The 16,943-nt window shown below is 44.3% G+C and overlaps 1 protein-coding gene across 2 annotated transcripts in view; it reads right to left on the bottom strand.

Moving 5' to 3' along the window:
• Nucleotides 1–1,065: 1,065 nt before the first annotated feature.
• Nucleotides 1,066–16,943, bottom strand: part of LOC143788476 (putative oxidoreductase ZK1290.5) — a 181,987-nt gene continuing 166,109 nt past the window's right edge. The window contains exon 9 of one of the 2 annotated variants that reach the window (XM_077278171.1): nt 1,066–1,326. Coding sequence is in view for 1 of the 2 variants with exons in the window: in XM_077278170.1 (XP_077134285.1) it covers nt 1,225–1,326 (102 nt within the window). In the remaining variant the exon portion in view is untranslated. The remainder of the gene's footprint in view (nt 1,327–16,943) is intronic. The other variant, XM_077278170.1, reaches the window with a different exon arrangement.

Here is a 16,943-nt window from a genome sequence, read left to right as displayed (position 1 = left end):
TACAATACAGCTCCTTTGTCAGTTGAGACATGGATCACGGGAGCTGTGTTTCTTCAGCCTGCAGCCCACCCTGACATTAGACTGAAATGGGTTGCCATTTTAATTGCTCGATGGGTGCCATTATATTGCATTTTTGAAAAATGCCTTTAACTGTCAATAATTAATAATAAAGACAAACGTGGAAGGTTGTCTAGTGAACACAAGTTAGCAACTAAACATAAAATAGGTGAAAAGCAACAGTGAAAATTTGAGCACTGGAACCTGCACAGAATCCTGAGAATGGGGTACTTTTATCCCCATTAAAATGGAGCTGCAGTGCTGTGTCATGCTCGAATGCTGCACCATTTATTTCTTATGGGGTTGCCGAGCACTGCACTCATCCTTTTCCTGCACCTGACCGACACTTTTTTCAGCATGCCCGACGGCCACTCCATTAATAAAGTACATGCACACTGACGCTCCATTCTTATGGTGATAAGAGTGCCCTTCAGGAAATTGGCCATTTCTTCTTATTGTATAATGCTGTGGGGAAGAGAAAGCGCACAAGTCCATCAGATGATACCCTTTTAGCTACAAAGGAAAGAAAAAGGAAGGTGCTCACCTGAGCTGGTTGTGTGCAGGCATAACTGCTATGAACACCTGATGATATCAGCTGCTGCTGCCTCCTGGCTGGGGATGATCTCTGCCAGGATAGTTGACCAGTTTGGATGATAACACGATATCAGGCTGCACTGCTGTAATAAAGAATCCTTGGGACCAAGATGAGTTGAATGTTTTTTATTTCTACAACGCGTTTCAATGCCGGACTGGCGTCTTTTTCAACTGTTGTTTCACTTGAAAAAGATGCTAGTCCAGCATTGAAACACATTATGGAAATAAATAAAAACCATTCAATTCATCTTGGTCCCAAGGATTCTTTATTACAGCAGCGCAGTCTAATAATGTGTTATCGTCTAAACTGGTCATTTCTTCTGATTGGTGCTGATCCCTGTGCTCGGATTAGTGATAATATATTTTAACCAGACAGCCCTTTTGACACCTTTACCGCAATAACAAATACAATTTCATAGAAATAATAATCCTATTTTAAGGCACAGATACAAGTTTTGAAATATCGTTTTACAACATTAGGATAATAAAGCTTAACATTGTCGAGAATCGGAATATATAACAGTGTTTAGTGTATATCGCCCTTGTCTTGGATGTTTGGTGTGAAGGATTGATCTACCCTTTCCACAGTGGGTATGTCAGATGGATCAGCTTCTTGTTATTGTGTAATGAAGAGATCTGCGTCATGTCAGCCTGGGGCAAATGGAAGTCAAACACCTGTGGACACAAAGTAGCAGAGATTAGCAATGTCCCACACCTGAACACTAACTCACAATCTGGAAAATCCATAAATTAAAGTTTTGATGATATTCAAACCCTGGTATTACTATTAGATGTTTTGGTGTCTGGTGCAGAAGCCCATAACCCTGTTTTTACCCTGTATTCAGACCTGCAGCTTGTGGAAGGATCAGAAACTGTTGCTTTAAAGCACAAACAGCACTTGTTGTTGTCAGAACAGTGAGATATCGAGATAACCTGCGAGATATCAAGATAACCTGCGAGATCTCACAATCTAGATTAATGGACAAGTTTGCTCTACTGGCAAGAGGTAGGTTTGTGCTTACAAGAATGACCTGAGTTGCTGAGTAGTCAGGAGTTATTTCGGCACACAAATGGTATCAAATGAGATATGCTGAAATAAGTGATGCTTTATGAAATCTGACAAGTGAATACAAATACAAGGTACAATATTTCGATCATCAGTGGTCTTTCTCAAAGATACCTAAATACAGATATGAAAATGAAATGGTGGCTATGTACAATATCAAATAAAGTATTTACATGATATTAACATATATATATATATATATGCAGCGCCCCAGAGTCCTGGTCGTTGCAGTACTGTGGCTCCGCCACTATGGGGAGCTACGGTGCGTCCGATGGCACTGAAGGAGTTCATCTGATCAGGTATCACAGACACCAATACATTTCACAGCTGGGCCTCCGGGGGGAGCTAAGGGTGCTATTCATTAGGCCACTCCCCACCATAGTGGGTAAACTGGGGGTCAGGCAGGAAGTTAGATCAGAAAGCTGACTGGGTTGGAACCAGGCAACACCTTGTGGCAGAGGGTGTTGTGGGGGAAGATACAGTAGGGTCTCTGTCAGGGGTGGGATCCTGACAGAGGCTTGGCAACGAGAAAGAACGAAAAAGGACCGCGCCTGCTCCGGGTAGCGGCGGTGCCCAAGAAAGGACTAGAAGCGAGATAGATTGTGCTGAGTGAGAAACGAGATCAAGCGATAGGAGAATACCAGTAGGGGTCGTGCTGTAAGACCGGAGCAACATCCTACTGAGGCGCATTACCGGTGGCCGGAACGCCGAGGGAGTGGAATAGCATACAGCTTCAAGCCATACTCCAAACAGCGGCAGGGCAGTCAGTCTCAGGCGGGCTGTCTAACACATATCACCTATGAAGTCTTGGGAGGCAATTGCGGGAGAGGGGCGTCTCTAGGGTCCCGGAAGAACTCCAGGCCTATCCGACAAACGGGTGCCGTTCCAACTGTAACATCAGGAAGGGACGGAAGATTAGAAGAACATCACTTAATCGAGTTGTGAGGGAACTTAAGAAACAGACACAACGGTTGTGGGGTACTTTCCGTAAGCATAGCAGGGAAGGACTACAACACATAGCGCTAAGAAGGAAGGCACCGATTTCCACCTGTGAAGTGAACTCTGAAGGTGCCATTGGACCGGCCGGACTTGCGCAGCCTGGTGAACCATATTCTGGACTGAGGACTCAGAGATCTCCAGTAAAGAGGTAAAGAGACTGCAACCTGGTGTCCTCGTTATTTACCGCGACCTGCACCCCACAACTGCACCGTTACAACACCACTATTTGCACCGGACGTCCCCCACTGACAGACAGGGCCACGGACCGGGTCTAGCCACCGTGACAACCCCAAGACTGAAACTCAGAGGCCCGGCTCTGGGTACCCCTCGGCCCTGTGGCGGTGTGGGGGCGCTCCAACTTGGCGTCACGAACAGGATCTACTTAAGCCTGAAGAATCAGGTCATGTGTGCTTAGAGACTGTGATTTATTGTGCTTGAACTGTACTTTATTGAGAGACTGTGTACTGCCATTGACCAAGAGAAGTTCCCGCCAAAAGCCGCCGCCATTGCTACGCCAGCGAAGAAGGAGGGCGTGCCATGGGAGGAGACTATCAGAGTTGCGCGAGAAATGGCTACCGCCCCCTGTGTTTCTGGCTGCAAAGCGATGACCTGCCTCGGAGTACAAGACCACCCCCTGATTTGCAACGGCGGGAAGCAGGAGATGGAGTAGCCCGGCCCAGGAGAAATGGCGGAGTCAGGTGCATGCACTGCCACCGACTATCAGGCAGCGATGACGAGCAGCAAGTACCTGAACGAGGAAGAAGCGATTCCGGCTTGCCCTCCTTCACCAGAGGCGGACCTATGTCCACTGCAGCGGAAAGATCCGAATTCTTTGGAACCGGCCGCGGAGCTGAGCTTACCCATCCCGTCCTCGGAGCCAGCGGAGGAGGAACCATGGTGGGCAGAGCCGCACCCGGGGACCCCATTGGAGGAGCCGCGGTCCGGGCTGCGGCCGACTCCAGCGTTCTCGTCAATGGACCGGATCGACATCGGTGGAACCACATCAGGCGCAGGTATGGGAGACGCCCCTGCTCCCCTGCTCGATCCCGCTCCCGCGACCGGTCCTCACCCCAGTAAAAGCCGCCTACTATCGGCAGAGCTAGTGGTGTTACCCCCCGATGCAATGGGGAAGCTGGTGCCACCGCTGCCGACTAGGATGGGGGAACCCGTAGACGTAGGCCCAGATGGGGTGACCCTCCAGTGGGACACCCCCTGGGTTGGGCCAGATGGGGTTCGGGAAGAAGGATTCACCCTTGCTGTGCTTACCTGGGAGCAATACAAACAATGCCTGATCCTACATTGGAAAAGGCAGAAAGGGGCAGAGCTGACTGCCCCACCGAGGGTACGACAACCACCGCCTGCATGTGATGACCGGGACATGGTGAGGCGGGGCACTGTATTGGCCTTCCACCCGAAGAGAGGATGGGGCTCCATACAGGAACCGGGACTGCCAACCGACGTCTTCGTTGCCAGTTGCAACGTGAGGGTCCCCTGCTGTGGCCGAAGGGGTGATCCGCTACAAAGGGGAGATCCGGTGACTTACACCCGTCATCGGAATGCATACGGGTGGTATGCCCGGGACGTGCGCCGTTGTGAGCTTGGGGGAGCGTCGTCTGGTACTTCCACCATGATGGAACCAGACGTAACGGATCTTACCAACATTGCCGCCGTACGTCTCATTGCAGCAACTGAGCTGGCAGCTAGGATCCGTCTTCAGGTTCAGACATCAAGCGGTCTGACTGCACCGGGAAGACCCACCAGTGACACTGGCGCGACATTAGCCGGGAGCCAGGGGCCAAGGCCACCTGAATAAGAATAAACCTCGGAAACCTGAAAATGTATATAGTTACTGTTTTCCTGTTGTTGACTGTTGCTAAACCCGTCCTGGGTTATTCTTAAAGGGATCCCTCTGCTGATCCGGGATCCCTATTGTCTGTTTGTTTTTCCAAAAGTTTGCATAAAGTTTAAAGAACTGCAGTAATCATGGACCGTGCATGATACAAACTTTTCCCTTGTAAATAGTTTGCACCTTATTAAAGGCGCTTCCTACTGGTTTTACTCAAAGAGACTCTTTGCGAAGATACCGTACCGGAGCCTTTGCTGAGCATGGACTGGTAGCTAGAAAAGACGCGCTACCTCACAGAGACCTGGCCCCTCTTAAAGGGGATGTTCATTTGTCACGCTTCGATAGTAATATTGCTTAAGATGAGTAGCAATAAGGTCTTGACCAAAGGAAATGATGATAATGTTTATATGAGAAAAGTTATATGTGTTTAACTGGTTAAATGTAAAGAGATGCTGATGATGTTTTCGGAAAGAAGAAAGTGAAAGGTAATAGAAGGATGCAGTGGACCCGTAGAGGTCGATGTGGTGTCCAGCATGCATAGTAGGGAGCAAATTTAACGTTATGAAAAGAAGATAGTTAATAATGTTGGTAAGAAAAAGAAAGGGGGGGATAGAAGGTAGACCCTGCGTTCCCCATTGAAAGTTAATAATGTGTTACTAAGGACATAAAGTGAACCCGTAGGGGTTAGTGAATGAGTCCTTCTAGGAGCCAAGTAGAGCCGGCTCAGTGTTCTCAAACTGAAAGAAAAAGTTATGTTCTATACTGTGTATAGTAGTTGAAAAGGCAGTAGGCCCTGGCTGAACGGGGCGGTCCTGTAACAGAAAGGAGAGGCAGTAGGTCTGGTGCCGATAGGACAGGCGGTCCTGCAGATCCAAAGTAGGAGAATGAAAAAGTTAAAGTGCCTTATAATGTGATTATAGGAAGGTCTTTAGTGGATTTAGAGTGTGAGTCCTTAAAGGCAATGTTAAATTATTGTTCAACAATTTTGCACTTAGTAGAATACCCGGTTGGGTAACAGGAGTTATTTATAGCCTGTAATTTATAATGCTAACCATGTTTGTAACGTTTAAGTGTCCTCACCTCCCATAAAGGGAAGCCTGTTCAAGTATACTTATTGTTTTGCACTCAACAAAATTGTATGTCTTTTTGCTAACTTGTATTGTTGTTTTCTTCCCAGTCCCGGAGTACTGTGTTTAACCAGGGGGGAGTGCAGCGCCCCAGAGTCCTGGTCGTTGCAGTACTGTGGCTCCGCCACTATGGGGAGCTACGGTGCGTCCGATGGCACTGAAGGAGTTCATCTGATCAGGTATCACAGACACCAATACATTTCACAGCTGGGCCTCCGGGGGGAGCTAAGGGTGCTATTCATTAGGCCACTCCCCACCATAGTGGGTAAACTGGGGGTCAGGCAGGAAGTTAGATCAGAAAGCTGACTGGGTTGGAACCAGGCAACACCTTGTGGCAGAGGGTGTTGTGGAGGAAGATACTGTAGGGTCTCTGTCAGGGGTGGGATCCTGACAGAGGCTTGGCAACGAGAAAGAACGAAAAGGGACCGCGCCTGCTCCGGGTAGCGGCGGTGCCCAAGAAAGGACTAGAAGCGAGATAGATTGTGCTGAGTGAGAAACGAGATCAAGCGATAGGAGAATACCAGTAGGGGTCGTGCTGTAAGACCGGAGCAAGATCCTACTGAGGCGCATTACCGGTGGCCGGAACGCCGAGGGAGTGGAATAGCATACAGCTTCAAGCCATACTCCAAACAGCGGCAGGGCAGTCAGTCTCAGGCGGGCTGTCTAACACATATCACCTATGAAGTCTTGGGAGGCAATTGCGGGAGAGGGGCGTCTCTAGGGTCCCGGAAGAACTCCAGGCCTATCCGACAAACGGGTGCCGTTCCAACTGTAACATCAGGAAGGGACGGAAGATTAGAAGAACATCACTTAATCGAGTTGTGAGGGAACTTAAGAAACAGACATAACGGTTGTGGGGTACTTTCCGTAAGCATAGCAGGGAAGGACTACAACACATAGCGCTAAGAAGGAAGGCACCGATTTCCACCTGTGAAGTGAACTCTGAAGGTGCCATTGGACCGGCCGGACTTGCGCAGCCTGGTGAACCATATTCTGGACTGAGGACTCAGAGATCTCCAGTAAAGAGGTAAAGAGACTGCAACCTGGTGTCCTCGTTATTTACCGCAACCTGCACCCCACAACTGCACCGTTACAACACCACTATTTGCACCGGACGTCCCCCACTGACAGACAGGGCCACGGACCGGGTCTAGCCACCGTGACAACCCCAAGACTGAAACTCAGAGGCCCGGCTCCGGGTACCCCTCGGCCCTGTGGCGGTGTGGGGGCGCTCCATATATATATATATATATATATATATATATATATATATATATATATACATATACATACATACATACAGTACAGACCAAAAGTCTGGACACACCTTCTCATTTAAAGATTTTTCTGTATTTTCATGACTATGAAAATTGTACATTCACACTGAAGGCATCAAAACTATGAATTAACACATGTGGAATTATATATTTAACAAAAAAGTGTGAAACAACTGAAATTATGTCTTATATTCTAGGTTCTTCAAAGTAGCCACCTTTAGCTTTGATGACTGCTTGGAACACTCTTGGCATTCTCTTGATGAGCTTCAAGAGGTCACCGGGAATGGTCTTCCAACAATCTTGAAGAAGTTCCCAGAGATGCTTAGCACTTGTTGGCCCTTTTGCCTTCACTCTGCGGTCCAGCTCACCCCAAACCATCTCGATTGGGTTCTGGTCTGGTGACTGTGGAGGCCAGGTCATCTGGCGTAGCACCCCATCACTCTCCTTCTTGGTCAAATAGCCCTTACACAGCCTGGAGGTGTGTTTGCAGTCATTGTCCTGTTGAAAAATAAATGATGGTCCAACTAAACACAAACCGGATGGAATAGCATGCCGCTGCAAGATGCTGTGGTAGCCATGCTGGTTCAGTATGCCTTCAATTTTTAATAAATCCCCAATAGTGTCACCAGCAAAGCACCCCCACACCATCACACCTCCTCCTCCATGCTTCATGGTGGGAACCAGGCATGTAGAGTCCATCCGTTCACCTTTTCTGCGTCGCACAAAGACACGGTGGTTGGAACCAAAGATCTCAAATTTGGACTCATCAGACCAAAGCACAGATTTCCACTGATCTAATGTCCATTCCTTGTGTTCTTTAGCCCAAACAAGTCTCTTCTGCTTGTTGCCTGTCCTTAGCAGTGGTTTCCTAGCAGCTATTTTACCATGAAGGCAAGCTGCACAAAGTCTCCTCTTAACAATTGTTGTAGAGATGTGTCTGCTGCTAGAACTCTGTGTGGCATTGACCTGGTCTCTAATCTGTGCTGCTGTTAACCTGCGATTTGTGAGGCTGGTGACTCGGATAAACTTATCCTCAGAAGCAGAGGTGACTCTTGGTCTACCTTTCCTGGGCCGGTCCTCATGTGAGCCAGTTTCTTTGTAGCGCTTGATGGTTTTTGCAACTGCACTTGGGCACACTTTCAAAGTTTTCCCAATTTTTTGGACTGACTGACCTTCATTTCTTAAAGTAACGATGGCCACTCGTTTTTCTTTACTTAGCTGCATTTTTCTTGCCACAATACAAATTCTAACAGTCTATTCAGTAGGACTATCAGCTGTGTATCCACCAGACTCCTGCACAACACAACTGATGGTCCCAACCCCATTTATAAGGCAAGAAATCCCACTTATTAAACCTGACAGGGCACACCTGTGAAGTGAAAACCATTCCCGGTGACTACCTCTTCAAGCTCATCAAGAGAATGCCAAGAGTGTGCAAAGCAGTCATCAAAGCAAAAGGTGGCTACTTTGAAGAACCTAGAATATAAGACATAATTTCAGTTGTTTCACACTTTTTTGTTAAGTATATAATTCCACATGTGTTAATTCATAGTTTTGATGCCTTCAGTGTGAATGTACAATTTTCATAGTCATGAAAATACAGAAAAATCTTTAAATGAGAAGGTGTGTCCAAACTTTGGGTCTGTACTGTACAGTTGACGCATGCCAAGCCCCGCCAAGATTCCATATAAAGCACCGATCTCTGACTCAGAAACCATGGCGCGACTAGTTCTACATTGCCAGTTGTCACAGAATACTTCCTCTTTCTTCAGCTGCAGAACAACCCCCCACAACTCATGTGCACTCCCCTCTTCCAGTTTTCTTACCCCTGCTGTGCCTTGTGATCACCATTAGTCGATCACCGGTACATGATCTGACCCTCTTCTCTATAGGTTCCTCATGGTCTTAACTGTGGTTCCGCACGGGTCTCCTGCAGATCTGTCTGACATACTGTCAGCCTATCAGCACTGAGCTTGCTGCCTGCACTGTACAGAAAGAAAGCTCAACTCTCATAGGCTAATTTCTGTAACCTATCTCTCACATCTCAGCAACAGTAAAGCCAATCCATCCCTCTCGTACAGAGTTGCGGTATTCCAGTTAGTAAGATGGCGAGTGGCAAAGTGTGTCCATCATGAACAATGGCCAGCTACAATTACGGCCAACTATGGCCAGTTACAATTACGGCCAACGATGGCCAGTTACAATTACAGGGACACATGCCCCTCATCCCAGTCCACCCCTGCTCACAGAACACACTGCTGCCTACCTGCCCGCACAACATCTAAGGTTAGAGTGAGGAGCAGCAGAAATTTGTCACTTAGACACTACAGACCACCCACCCCGCCTGAGATGAGATGCTCACCTTGGCTCTTGGCAGATGCAGCCCTGGTGATATGTACTCTATAAATACTTATAACTTAGTGGTGTATGTGTACATTTTATCTTAATGGGAACAAGTGCGTCATGAATCCAGAGCATTTCTAATCCAAGCAGTTTTTAGCTGGCACTGGACATTATGTGATATACTCTTGTACTATAAGATATTTCAGGAATGTTCTGTTCAGTGCTGTGGTTCCCCCTCCCACTGATGACCGTGTACTGTTCGCCACAGTATATCATTGCATCAGATACATTGCATTATTTTCAGTACAGCCACAAAGAAATTACATAAAGGCCGCGAGAACAAGGTCTTACAGAAATGTGACGTTCTACAAGGTTACATACACACTGTCTTCTACTGTGGTGGGGAAGCAATAAGCAGGCTGACATCTAAAATCCTATTCTGTCATTTCTTAGATATGTATAGTATTTTGCAAAAGTTTTAGGCAAGTGTGGAAATAATGATACAAATTAAAAATGTTTTAAAAAATAGAAGTGTTAAATGTTTATTTTTATAAATTAACAAAATGTAAAGTGAATGAATAAAATAGAAGTCTAAATCAAATAAATATTTTCCTTCAAAACAGCATCACTTCTTCTAGGAATACTTGCCCAAAGTCATGAATTTTGTAGGATCATAGCGCTCGAATAACCATTCATACCAAACAGGTGACAATGATCATTAATCATCCATGATCAATAGAAACATCTGCGTAGGGAGTCTGAAACTGAATGTAAACCAGCCAAACTGCTACAAAAAGAGTTTGTATAAGACAGTTTCATGTCACAGATAATAGACATAGCAAGACTAGGCACAGCAATAAGTCACAAGGTAGTCACACTGCATCAGCAAGGTTTCTCCTGGGCAACTAATTTAAAGCATACTGGGGTTTCAATATGTGCTGTTTAACCCCTTTACCTACAAAGGTGGTTTGCAGCTTAATGACCGGGCCAATTTTTTGCAATTCTGACCACTGTCACTTTATAAAGTAATAAATCTGGAACGCTTGAATGGATCCTGATCAATCTTCAATATGACTTACGTTTATTTGTGAAAATGCGGAAACTTGGCAAAAATTTTTGCAATTTTCAAACTTTGAATTTTCATGCCCTTAAATCACAGAGATATGTCACACAAAATAGTTAATAAATAAAATTTCCCACATGTCTACTTTACATCAGCTCAATTTTGGAACCAACTTTTTTATTAGGACGTTATAAGGGTTAAAAGTTGATTAGAAATTTCTAATTTTTCCAGCAAAGTTTACAAAACCATCTTTTTTAGGGACCATCTTACTTTTGAAGTCACTTTGAGGGGTCTATGTGAAGAAACCAGATTATATCTTAATTACATATAGTAAAAAGAAAGCCAGCTCACCTAGTACTTGAAGTCCAGTTTGCATGAAATCAGGTGGATCCACACCAGTAAAATTAGCTCTTTATTTTAAATCCATTAAAACTTGTAAAAATTACAATGGTTGCATAGACAAGGCGGCGGAGCAAGACGTGTTTCAAATGCTCACTTGCGTTCTATATCACAGCGTCTTGCTCCCCCGCCTTCTCTATACAGCCATTGTAATTTTTACAAGTTTTAATGGATTTAGGACAAAGGCAAAGTAGTCCTACACCTAACAGACAGAATTTCATCCAGCAACTGGAGGAGCAGAGATCGAAGTCGCAACCTAAGAAGACCCACAAGAAGATACAGCAACCTACAAGCAAGAAAATCGCAAGTTTGGGGACGATCACAGATATTACAATGAGAGACAGGATGGCAGTGGAGCAGCACATTGTGAGGAATCGGCGGATGGACACTAAAGCCGAATCTTCATGCACACCTGGGAGAGGAGCACTCCTGCAGCAGCTGCGGCTCTGAAAGGAGTGAGTAGGGAGAGCCGGCGGACTGCAGAGGAGCCGCAGATCACCCGGATGCAGCAGTCAGGAGCCGGTGAGTGTCGGCGGGACCGGAGCTTACAGAGGGGCAGAGGGATCTCCCCGGCGCCCGGAACTACTTACAGCAGCCTCAGGCATGACGCGCCGGAGTTCGTCCCGGTGAAGGAAGAAAGGGGTGTGTCCTGGATGTCAGCTGATCGGGCTGACGAAGAAAGCTGTGAGGTACAACGGAGCGAGAGGGGTGGAGGAGCTGGGACACAGGGCAAGTGGCAGATTAATGTGACAGAGGATTTAACAACATCTGCCACAGCCAGGGAGTTCAATGGAAAATATAATGTGCAGGAGTTTGGGTCTCATAAAACACTGCTACCCACCCTCATTAAAGCAGAGTCTATATTTACAGAGCTGGGAACACAGCCTGATACCACCAATGATATCCTCCATTTAAATAAAGAATCCTCTTTGAGTGGGGGTAAACCCCTTCCAGCAGGTGATACGCCAAAGCTAATTGAAAAGTGGTCTGAGGCGTGGACTGATTCGTGCATCTCATACTTTGTGGAGAGGGTTAAGCTGGATGTTTGAGAGAAATATGACCATTCACCTAAAGATTGCAGAGACACGGATAGGAAATCAGAAACAAGCGATAATATTGTTACATCTCCATCAGTCTCTCTCCTGCCTATCATGTCAAAAGGTGAAGAAGGCTATGAAGATTCTTCAGTTTACTCTGACCAAGAGGATATTAACTCCATCAGTGAAGCTGTCTTTGAGGATACTACCTACTCAAATATTCCTTCCGAGGAGTTTAGTGACACCGAGGACTCAAAATGCTCAAGCAGATTATCAAAGGACTCAAATTCCAGCGATTCAGAACAGGAACAGTCGTGCTCTGAGGCTTCTGATCACTCATTATTAGATAACATTTTAGCCTCTGATGAACAACCTTCTGAGAGCTTTTTGGTCAGTTTATCTAAAGCCCTCCTAACCTCTATGAGTTTAAAAGGGGCTCAAACCTCTGAAAAATTTATTAAAAATCTCTTCAAAGACACTTTCTCACAGATCAGTGCTACCCCACACTCTGATATAAAAAAAACTCCCAATAAATCTCTATTCACTCAAAAAGGACCGGTCCCTCAAAAGTCTCATCGGGGTGTTAAAAGTGATGTAGAGGGCGTCTCCGGGGGCTCGGACTCACTGGATTATTTAGAAACTGAAGTGGTTGCATTTAGGACTGAACTAGCTAATTTTGAGAACTTTAAAAGGAAAAACAATGTAAAAATTCGTGGGATTCCAGAATCAATTAAAAAAGCGCAACTGGGAGATTATGTCTCCTCTATGATTCTCCATCTTTTCCCTGAAACTCAAGGTAGAAATATGATTCACAAAATCTTCAGAATCCGCAGACCATCCACTTTACTGCCGAACATAGCGGCAGATGTGGTTGTTTCTTTCTATCCCAACTGGCTGAGAGACTCACTGCTTAACGTAACAAAAGAACCAAAATTCGTCTCTTCTCCCTATGGCCATTTAGCCTTTTATAAAGACTTATGCAAGGATACTTTGCAAAAACGTAGGTCGTTCCAACAATCTACTCAAAGATTGCAACAAGCTGGAATCCGGTATAATTGGCATCATTACTCAAATCTGAGGTTTTATTACGCATCGAAATGGAACATTTTCTCTTCCTCAGCTGAAGCAATGGTCTTCCTGAACTTTGCGGGTGTGGACTTCTCCGGGTCTTCGCCTAGTCCTAATTCCTCAATTTAATACAAAACTTCGTTAAGAATTCCGGACATTTTTTCTTTTTTATACAGATATTCTATATTTTAGCATTTAATAGAACCATCTTTTTTTGCCCACCGGGTCAGAGGGTTATCTTTGATGACCCAGACTCAACAGGCCTTCTTATAAAATTTTGTATCTCTTTGGTAAACCGTTATAGCCTTTGATATTGATTTGATAGTATCATTTTTGTGAAAACATAGTTGTATCCTTTTCTTTACTCGGCCCAAACCTTGTTTTCCACTTTTTTTTTTTTTTTGTCTTTTATTAGGCCAACTTTCGAGTTGGCTTACTAAGCTTCTACTAAATATTTTACCGTATATATTATAGCTTCTTGTATTTGGATGCTAACTCTTGTGAATTATGTGTAACATTATCTATGTTTTTACATTTTACTCAACTTTTTTAGGTAACGATTATAGGCTACATCGCATTGTCAGTGAGCCAGAGCTGAAATAATCTAGCTTTCACTGCTCTTTTATGAGAAGTCATACCAAACTAATTTTGTTTGTATTTTTGATTACGTTACCAAGTACTGTATGTGTGCCTGTTTCCCCTATTGTATAGGGGCCAATTTTCTTTTTCCTTCTTCAAATCCCAACCCTTCTCCCCTCCCCTCCTGGTCTACCCTTTCCTTTCAGAAAATGTTAAAACTCCCCAATAAAAATATTTGAACACAAGTTTTAATGGATTTAAAATAAAGAACTAATTTTACCAGATACTGGAACAACAACCCTTTTTATATCTTAATTACCCAGATGACTAAGTTTAGTAAACCATGAAGAATTTACTTTTTATCTGTATGATGGAATATGACTTGCAAGCTGATATTCCATATAACATAGTGTGTGCTTATCCTTGATGAATAGTGAGGTCTGCTGTTATGCTAATTATGCATTGTGTTATGGAGCCAGTTTGTTGAATTCAAAAGCAGAGAGGTAAAAACTATGCAAATAGTTTAAATAATCAAGTAATGCTACTTGATCTCATCATCATTGTTTCCCTTATCTATGAGGGCGGACTGAAGGACACTGGGTAAAGGTACCTTCACACTAAACGATATCACTAGCGATCCGTGACGTTGCAGCGTCCTGGCTAGCGATATCGTTTAGTTTGACACGCAGCAGCGATCAGGATCCTGCTGTGATATCGCTGGTCGTTGAACAAAGTTCAGAACTTTATTTGGTCGTCAGACCGGCGTGTATCGTCGTGTTTGACACCAAAAGCAACGATACCAGCGATGTTTTACACTGGTAACCAGGGTAAACATCGGGTTACTAAGCGCAGGGCCGCGCTTAGTAACCCGATGTTTACCCTGGTTACCAGTGTAAAATGTAAAAAAACAAACAGTACATACTCACCTTCGCGTCCCCCGGCGTCCGCTTCCCACACTGACTGAGCGCCGTAAAGTGAAAGTGAAAGTACAGCACAGCGGTGACGTCACCGCTCTGCTGTTAGGGCCGGCGCTCAGTCAGTACAGGAAGCGGACGCCGGGGGACGCGAATGTAAGTATGTACTGTTTGTTTTTTTTACATTTTACGCTGGTAACCAGGGTAAACATCGGGTTACTAAGCGCGGCCCTGCGCTTAGTAACCCGATGTTTACCCTGGTTACCCGGGGACCTCGGCATCGTTGGTCGCTGGAGAGCGGTCTGTGTGACAGCTCTCCAGCGATCAAACAGCGACGCTGCAGCGATCGGCATCGTTGTCGCTATCGCTGCAGCGTCGCTTAATGTGAAGGTACCTTAAATCTAAAAATAGGTTACAGGTCTCTGTATAAAGAGACCCTGAAACAGAGAGACTGAGAGAGAGTGACATAGACGGACATTCTGTGGAAACATCCAGAGAACCAGGGACAGGACTGCAGCCAATGGCACCATCACGAGGGACACAAATCTATTATTCTATAGGAAACAACCTAGGGGTTTTCGGCTCCAGTTGGAAGGATACAGATCTGATCCATTGACCATCGCTGAACCATGGATATGTTTGGAGAAAGCCAGGATTGGGACCCGTCAATCGCCTGGCTCCATGGAGATATTCAAATCAGCCAGGTGGTGACTCTCGGTCAACTGGCTTTGGACTTTGTATGGACTCAATGGACAGTCATCTTCCTACACTTCTCGTTACCTCCTCTCTGTGTGTGCATCACGCTGATCTAACATCTGCCATTATCCCGTCAGGTCAGCGGAGGGGTGAGACTCTATAATGTGCACCATCTTGGGTACTGTGCTCGGACTTTTCTATGTGTTATCTGTTTTGTGGTCAAATAAACATTGCCACACTTTTACCCTCACCCTGTGTTGTCTGAGTAGCATTATGCCCAGGTTAAAGGGAGAGCGGGCGCTAGGTGGGACGATCCCTGGTCCATGTTTGGCTGCTGTCACACACTAAAAGATGCTTTTTATTGCAAAAACTAGTTTTTTGCATCATCATATTTTGATAGCTATAATTTTTCTATATTTTAGCTCACACAGTCATGTGAGGGCTTGTTTTTTGCAGGACAAGTTGACATTTATATTGGTGCCATTTTCAGACACATAACATTTTTTGATTGCTTTCTATTTAAATTTTTAGTAGGCAGAGTGACCAAAAACCATCAATTCATTCAGTATTTTTTTTTTTTTTTTTGGGGGGGGAGTTTTGTCATGCCGAGTGTGGTAAAATTCATCAGGCAGCTTTATCCTTTGGGTCAGTACGATTACAGCGATACCACATTTATATAGTTTTTTTATGCTTTGGTGCTTGTACACAATAAAAACTATCTTATAGAAAAAATAATTATTCTTGAATCACTTTATTCTGAGAGCTATAACTTGTTAATTTTACTGCTAATGGAGCTGCATGGTGGCTTGTTTTTTGTGGGACAAGTTGACGTTTTCAGTGATACCTTGTTTATTTACATCCGTCTTTTTTATTGCATTTTATTCCTCCTTTTGTTCAGCAGTATGAATGTTTTTTGCCTTGTTTTTTTTTATGGTGTTCACTAAAGGGGTTAACTAGTGGGACAGTTTTATAGGTCGGGTCATTCAGGACAAGGTGATACCAAATACAGCTCTGGCCAAAATCAAGAGACCACTGCACAGTTTTCTAAAAATCAGCTTCTCTACATGTCTGACAACCATTCCATCCCAGTGTCAGTTGAATTCCAACCAGAGGACACCTCATTCTACTCAATGTGCTTCTGATTAGGTGATCAAGACGCATGAAAGCTGTGATTAACAATCATGGTTATTCCACCAAATATTGATTTCTGAACTCTTCCTGAGTTAAAACATGAGTATTGTTGTTTCTAAATGAATAAGAACTTGTTTCCTTTGAATTATTTGAGGTCTGAAAGCACCGTTTCTTTTTTATTATTTTGATGGTTTTTTATTTGCTGCCAAAAAATACAAAAAAATTAGCTTTGAATTTCGGAGACATGTTGTCAGTAGTTTATAGAATAAAACAACAATGTACATTTTACGCAAAAATATACCTATAAAGAGAAAAATCAGAGAAACTGAATATTTTGAAGTGGTCTCCTAATTTTTGCCAGAGCTGTATGTGTGCTTTTATTGTTTATGGGTTTTTTTCATACAAATATTTATTTATGGGTACAGTATCTTTTGATTTTTTTATTACTATTTATTCATTTTAAATATTTTTACAAATATTTAAAAATATTTTGTTTATACTTTTTTACTTTGCCCCACTATGGGACTATTTATTTTTTGCAGGCTGATCGCTTGTATAGCATGGGGATGCAGCAGCATCCCCGTGCTATGCAAAGTGTCAGCTCTGCACTGACAGATAAAGTTGCTGATCATGCTCTGAGCATGATCTAGGAACTTTACTAGTTCTGGTGACCCAGATGACGTCATGACAACATTGGGTCACCATGATTACAATCGGGTTTCCGATCCAAGGACAGAGGGGCTGTCA

Source organism: Ranitomeya variabilis, chromosome 8 (assembly GCF_051348905.1).
Source record: "Ranitomeya variabilis isolate aRanVar5 chromosome 8, aRanVar5.hap1, whole genome shotgun sequence".
In the NCBI taxonomy this organism is placed as follows: domain Eukaryota; kingdom Metazoa; phylum Chordata; class Amphibia; order Anura; family Dendrobatidae; genus Ranitomeya; species Ranitomeya variabilis.
This window is presented reverse-complemented; position numbering and strand designations above follow the sequence as displayed.